General features: G+C 37.4%; 1 protein-coding gene across 1 annotated transcript; it reads right to left on the bottom strand.

Moving 5' to 3' along the window:
* Positions 1 to 3648: 3648 nt before the first annotated feature.
* On the bottom strand, positions 3649 to 6962 carry LOC145812785 (uncharacterized). Its single transcript, XM_082908005.1, has 8 exons — positions 6952 to 6962; positions 6235 to 6877; positions 6045 to 6153; positions 5534 to 5957; positions 4791 to 5008; positions 4324 to 4541; positions 3955 to 4224; positions 3649 to 3843 (listed from the first exon to the last, which is right to left on the bottom strand). Exons 1-8 carry the CDS (start codon positions 6960 to 6962, stop codon positions 3649 to 3651), a joined length of 2088 nt encoding a protein of 695 aa, XP_082764131.1.
* Between the last annotated feature and the right edge of the window lie 770 nt (positions 6963 to 7732).

The following is a 7732-nucleotide window of genomic DNA, read 5'->3' as shown; positions in this document are numbered from 1 at the left end:
TCGAGTTCAATGGAATGCCGACATGGCCTCTAGGGGTAGTAAGTTTGGAGGTGCAGGCTGGCACCAGGAAGGTAAAAACTGAGTTCACAATAATTGACACTCCCTCTCCTTACAATGTTATCTTGGAAAGGCCATGGCTGCATGCAATGGGGGCTGTTCCCTCAACATTGCACCAGCTTTTGCGGTTCCCAACAGAACATGGAATTGAGAAGGTTAGAGGGGATCAAGTGCAAGCAAAGAATTGCTCCATAGCAGCAATGAAATCCACCTGCAACATACAAGAAGCAGAAGCAGAAGCAGCAGAGATTAAAGATGATGACATAGAGGTCCTTGAGGACGTCGACAAAGAACTTGTCGAGAAAAGTGAGGAAGCCCTGAAGAAGATCTTAGTTCAGCAAGAGGATGAAAAACACTTTTTTCTCCTCTACTCAGGCTTGGCTAAGGAAGAGGAAAGAGAATTAGAAGCATTCTTAAGAGCAAACCTTGAGGTGTTTTCCTAGACACTGTACGAGATGCCTGGCATTGACCTCAAGGTCACTTGCCATAAGCTGAATGTAGATAGGTTGGCTAAACCTGTCATCCAGCGAGTAAGGAGGCCGGCATTGATGCATATTGAGGCAGTAGAAGAAGAAGTGGATAAACTTCTGGAGGCTAGAGCCATTCGAGAGGTAAACTACCCGACATAGCTATCAAACACAGTTGTTGTAAAGAAAAAGAATGGGAAATGAAGGGTTTGCGTGGACTTCACTAGCCTGAACAAGCTTGTCCCAAAGACAGTTTCCCACTACCCAAGATTGACCAATTAGTGGATGCCACCTCAGGGCATGGAACGATGAGCTTCCTGGACGCTTACAAGGGGTACCACCAGATAGCCATGTACCCTCCAGAAGAAGAGAAGACTGCATTTATCACCCCAAAAGGTCTATGTTGCTGCAGAGTGATGCCTTTTGGGTTGAAAAATGCAGGAACAATTTATTAGAGATTGATTACTAAGATGTTCAGTGTCACGCCCCAAAATTTAGACAATTAAATATTGTATTAGGACTAAACCCCAATCAATGTTCTATCATCCAAACCCTAGGGGTGAAACAAAAAAAACTAAACGGCCAACCAAACCATCCACCATAATCTCATAACTAACCAATACCTCAACATTAAGGTAGCAATAACTAGTCAAAGCAACTTAAATAAAGTACGGTTACAAACCATGCCAAATTATTCTAATACTAAAGTCATAAAAAAAAATAATAAATACATAAACTAATATCAACCCTAAGCTCAAGAAAACAAAAGAAGGCCAAACGACATGTCCTACGACTATAGTAATTCCACGTCACCACTGTAGCCCTAACTAATCCTGCAAAGGAAACTCGACTGCGCTCAAGGGTTAGTATACAGGTATACTGGTATGAGTACAAGATTTAACACCCACGTGTCCACCAGACACAAACAAAAATACATTTAATTCTTATTACGGAATAAGACAAGTAGTTCCAACCGCACCGAGACGAATAGGTAGTTTCCCAAGATATGGTGGCATTTAGTTTCTTATCCGTGCACAACGAAATATAAATTGATTATAAAATAAAGAAAATAGAAATAAAAATATGGTGGGTCAGCATTGCATAAAAAAATTAGTAAGACCCACCATCCTGCAAAAAAATAAAGTTAGTATAATTTAATCATAAGTAACTTGCTGAAGAAGTATAAAAATACACCGTTTCATGCTTAAATAATTCGAATTGACCAAAAATAAAAAAACGAAAGTTATACAAAATCAAATTTCCTAAAAGATTGCGTGAACGAATTTAACAAAAACTAAACAGGTTGAGAGAAAAACTTGATAGAAAAACCTAGACGGAATTCAATCGAAAAATATGAAGCTGAAAACAAACAAAAACTGCCCTAAGATGTTTTTTTCCCGGAAAAGTTCAAAACACGAAAAGTGTGTAGAATAATGTTTTACTTCAGTTTATGAAAACCAATAAAAATAAGCTCGTTTCGTGGGTTAAAACAGCCTTTAAAATCTGCATTGCTAAAATGAATCAAACCGACAATAATCATGATCATCCGATTATAAGTTCTAATCGATCTTTTTAATAAAAAGCTAAAATACAAAAGTTGTCTAGAATCACGTATACATGCCTCTGCTCAAATTTCATAATTTATCGAGATGATTTATTATTTTTCAAGATGTGTAAATCAATATAATTCACACTATATTAATAAACTCATAATTAAATTTTTTGTACCTTAACTCCATCACTTTGGCCCTCCACTTTTGGCCTACACATATATCCCATGTGCTTTCCGTATACCTAACACCACTTCAAAGCCAAACTTGCACGGGGATATCGTCCCGAATTTGACTCACACTCCCCAAATGGTTAGCATATACGTACGCGCGTAAATCAGAGCACTCGTTTACTCATGAGAATGATGCAACAATATATATATACACAACATCTCACTAATGAGAATAAACGTAACAATGCCAAGCCTAAGACATTTAAATAAATCTCATAACCCTTACTTTTTTTTATACACTCTTTCTCACCAACACTCAAATAAAACAACAATCCATGGAGTCATGGTGAAGTATAAGGAATTTATCTATGAGTTCCTAATTAATTTTAATTTCATATAACTATGAGTGGGATTACAACCATAAAATAAATCCATATAAAAATCCTAAACCTGCCATACATAAGTAAGCAAAATAATTAAAATCAATCAATCAACTAAAAATTCTAAACCTTACATACACAACTAAACAAAATAATTAAAATCAATCAATCATCTAAAAACCTTAAACCTTACATACACAACTAATCAAAATAATTAAAATCAAGCTATCATCTTTATATAAATACCAAATCAAACTAACATCAAATAATTGAAAATAAATAAATAAAAACAACGAGTTAAATATAAATCAAGAAAAGTAGACTTTGTACTCACAATATTTTTTAAAAAATTAAAAAATTATTTAAAGAATCAATAGAACCACCAAAACAAAACTCTAATCTTTTTCTTCCTTTTCTCTCTCCTCTTTCTCTCTCGACTTGCAATCACACAGCCGCACACATAACCTTCTCGTCTTTCTTTGATTTCTCTCTCTCTCTCTCTCTCACTCATGCCACACACAGATAACTCTCTTTTTTTTTGTTTTCTTTCTCTTTGACTTCTAAACCTAATAGACTACCATATTATATTATATATACAATAACCTAATGACTATTATATTATATAATACAACTACAATATAAATGTAACTTAAATAAATATGTTATATATTTTATGTTATTAAATAATTAAAACATATATAAATATATTTTATAAAAACAATACATGTAATACCTTTTTTTTTATGTATAAATGAATATATAAATATAAAGATTCTTATATATAATTAAATACCATATTAAACTAATTAAATATCACATTAAATTAACTAAATAACACATTAAATTCTCATGGATCCATGTAATTAATAAAGTCAAAAATAAAATAAAATAATAACAATCATAATAATAATAAATAATAACTTAAGAAAATTAGGGTCGCTACATTATACACACCTCAAAAGAATCTTGTCCCAAGATTCGATAGGAGAGAGTACTAAGCAAAAAGTTCCGGATGCATACGTCAAACTTTCTCTTCTAACTCCCAGGTAATATCGTTCTCATTCTCGCTCCACTGCACTTTCACCAAGTTCACTTTCTTGCGCCGCAACTGTTTTACATCTTGATCTAGAATAGTAACTGGTCGCACCACATACGTTAGATCGTCACTAATCTCCAACACTTCTGGTGATACTAATTGGGAAGGATCTTGCACACACTTCCGCAATAAAGATACATGGAACACATCGTGAATCATAGCTAAAGCAGGTGGTAGGGCTAATTTGTAAGCCACATTACCAATCTTTTCAGTGATCTCATATGGTCCTACAAATCTAGGTGCCAACTTTCCTTTCTTTCCGAACCGCATGATACCCTTCATCGGCGAGATCTTCAAAAACACGAAATCTCCAACATTTAACTCAACCGTCTTACGTTTTTTATCAGTGTAACTCTTCTGACGACTCTGTGCAGTCTTAATACGTTCCCGAATGATATTTACCTTCTCCGTAGTCTCTCTCACCAACTCTGGCTCTAACAACGGCGCATCTCCTACCTCCATCCAACAAGCAGGTGATCGACTTGGCCTTCCATACAAAGCCTCAAAAGGTGCCATCCCGATACTGGAGTGATAGCTATTATTATAAGCAAACTCCACCAATGGCAAGTGTTCTTCCCAACTACCACCAAGATTGAGTACATAAGCTCTTAACATATCCTCCAAGATCTGATTTACTCGCTCAGTTTGCCCATCTGTCTGAGGATAATAAGCCGTGCTCAGGTCTAACCTAACACCCAAAGCATGCTGAAAGCTCTCCCAAAACTCTGCCACAAACAACGGATCACGATCTGAGACTATAGAAACTGGTACGCCATGAAGTCGCACCACCTCCCGAATATACACCCTAGTTAGTTTATCTACAGTTCAGTGAACACTGATAGGAATAAAATGAGCAGACTTGGTAAGTCGATCTACTATCACCCAAATAGATTCATTGTCTCGTTTAGACCGCGGCAATCCATCCACGAAATTCATAAAGATGCATTCCCATTTCCAAGTAGGGATCTCGAAAGGCTGCAAAAGTCCAAACGGTTATTGGTGTTCTGCCTTAACCTGTTGGCACACATAACATCGAGAAACATACTCTCCTACGTCTTTCTTCATACCTTTCCACCAAAACGTCCTCTTCAGGTCATGATACATGTTAGTCCCACCAGGGTGAATTGTATATCGAGACCTATAGACATCATCTATAATCTTTTTCCTTAATTCAACAATGTTAGGTACACACAACCTGTCCCTGAATCGCAATCTCCCATCTGAGTCCACAGACCAATCAGTAGGACAATCATCGATCAAATCCACTACAAGGTCATCGAGCTTGCTGACGAGAAACCCATCTAAATTTTACATCTGACGAACTTTATCCAGTAAAGTCGGCTGCACGGTCAAACTACGAAGGTATGCCTTCTCAGCACACTCTATTGGTTGAATATCATGCGTCGAAATTAACTCCAAGGACTTTCATTCCTGAATCATCAAAGAAGCTATAATCCCATGTTGTCGACTAAGTGCATTAGCGACCACATTTCCTTTCCCCGGATGGTAAAGGATCTCGAAATCATAACTACTAACGAATTCAACCCACCTCTGCTGCCTCATGTTCAACTCTTTTTGAGAAAATTGATGTTTGAGACTCTTGTGATCTGTGTACAACTCAAAGCGCTCCTCAAACAAGTAGTGTCGCCACACTTTCAATGCAAAAACAACTCCTGACAACTCTAAGTCATGAGTAGTGTATTGTCTCTCATGAGGTTTTAATTATCGAGAAACATAAGATACAACCTTCTAATGTTGCATCAACACACATCCCGACCCAGTTCCACTCGCATCAGTAAACACTACTAACTTTTCCCCTTGTATCGGTATAGTTAACACTGGAACTGTAGTTAACCGCTGCTTTAACTCCTGGAAAGCTCTCTCACAATCATCTGTCCATAAGAACTTCACACTCTTGCGGGTCAACTTGGTCATGGGTGCTGCAATAGTAGAAAACTTCTTTATAAATCTTCTGTAATAACCAGCTAGTCCTAAAAACCTTCTCACCTCTGTAGGGTTCGTGGGCTGCTTCCATTCTTTGACCGCAACAACTTTCTCAAGATCTACCGCTATCCCTTGATTGGATACAACATGCCCCAAAAATCGAACTTCTTTCTCCCAAAAGTGACACTTACTGAACTTAGCGTATAACTGTTGCTCCTCCAAAGTCTGTAATACAACTTTCAAGTGTTCTCTGTGTTCCTCCTCATTCGTAGAATACACCAGGATATCATCTATAAAGATAATCACAAACTTATCTAGATACGGTTGAAAAATTCTGTTCATCAAGTCCATGAAATAGGCAGGAACATTGGTCAAACCAAAAGGCATTACAGGAAATTCGTACAACCCATACCAGGTCTGAAAAGCAGTAAGCGGTATACTTTTCTCTGACACACCCATCTGATGGTAACTCGTTCTGAGATCAAACTGAGAGAACATGGTTGCCCCCTTCAACTGATCAAACAAGTCATCAATTCTAGGTAGCGGATACTTGTTCTTGATAGTCACCTTGTTTAGCTCTCTGTAATCTATGTACATGCGGAGAGTGCCATCTTTCTTTGAGACAAAGATCGCGGGTGCTCCCCATGGGGAGTTACTTGAACGAATGAACATTTTCTGAAACATCTCTTCCAGCTGTTTCTTCATCTCCACAAGCTCTTTAGGCGCCATTCTGTATGCCGCCTTAGAAATTGGTGCAGTTCCCGGCACTAGGTCAATGCGAAATTCTATTACCCGACGAGGTGGAGGTCCAGGTATCTCCTGAAATACATCCTCAAACTCACACACCACTTCTACCTCACTAATATCCTGCTTAGGGATTTCTACTGAGCACAGAAAGCTCGTCATCACCGACTCTTCTCCATCGCTAGAAGTGTGGGTAAGCCGTGACATACCGGGAATATCTATATTTACAGTCTTTCTAGCACAATCTAGAGTCACAAAGTGTTTTCGCAGCCAATCCATACCCAAAATAATTACAAACCCCTCAAACCCTAACACAATTAGATCCGCATACAATACTTTGTCTGCAAAGTCAATCTCAAAATCTTTACACATCTCATAAAGAGTTACTGCCCCTCTTAAAGGAGTCTCAACACGAATAGGTCTAGACAAGAAGGTAGTTACGATATATTCTCTTTCTACAAACTGCCTAGATATGAAACAATGAGAGACACCAATATCAAAAAGTACTCTAATGGGTTCTTGAAAAAAGATTAAAGATACCTTCTAGCCATCACCTTCAAGTTAAGCACATATGAAGAATTCGTTCTTAAATACTTAGAATAAATACAACTACCAAACTAAATCAGCTAACCCATGTTTCCACAATCCAAGGATCACCTGAACTCTCACAAGTCTAGGGTAACCTAGAGCTCTAATACCAAACTGTCACGCCCCAAAATTTGGACAATTAAATATTGCATTAGGACTAAACCCCATTCAATGTTCCATCATCCAAACCCTAGGAGTGAAACAAAAAAAACTAAACGCCAACCAAACCATCCACCATAATCTTATAACTAACCAATACCTCAACATTAAGGTAGCAACAACTAGTCAAAATAACTTAAATAAAGTACGGTTACAAATCATGCCAAATTATTCCAATACTAAAGTCATAAAAAAAAAAATACATAAACTAATATCAACCTTAAGCTCAAGCAAACAAAAGAAGTCCAAACGACATGTCCTACGACTATAGTAATTCCACGTCACCACCGTAGCCCCAACTAATCCTGCAAAAGAAGCTCGACTGCGCTCAAACAGAATGTACCCAAGTTGCCAAGAGACAAAAAGGGCCAGTATACAGGTATACTGGTATGAGTACAAGATTTAACACCCACTTGTCCACTAGACACAAATAAAAATACATTTAATTCTTATTACGGGACAAGACAAGTAATTCCAACCGTACTGAGACGAATAGGTAGTTTCCCAAGATACGGTGACATTTAGTTTCTTGTCCGTACACAATGAAATATAAATTGATTATAAAATAAAGAAA

Source organism: Camellia sinensis, chromosome 15 (assembly GCF_055761805.1).
Source record: "Camellia sinensis isolate YWXY chromosome 15, ASM5576180v1, whole genome shotgun sequence".
In the NCBI taxonomy this organism is placed as follows: domain Eukaryota; kingdom Viridiplantae; phylum Streptophyta; class Magnoliopsida; order Ericales; family Theaceae; genus Camellia; species Camellia sinensis.
Note: the sequence above shows the minus strand (reverse complement) of the source record. Positions and strands in the feature narration are given on the sequence as shown.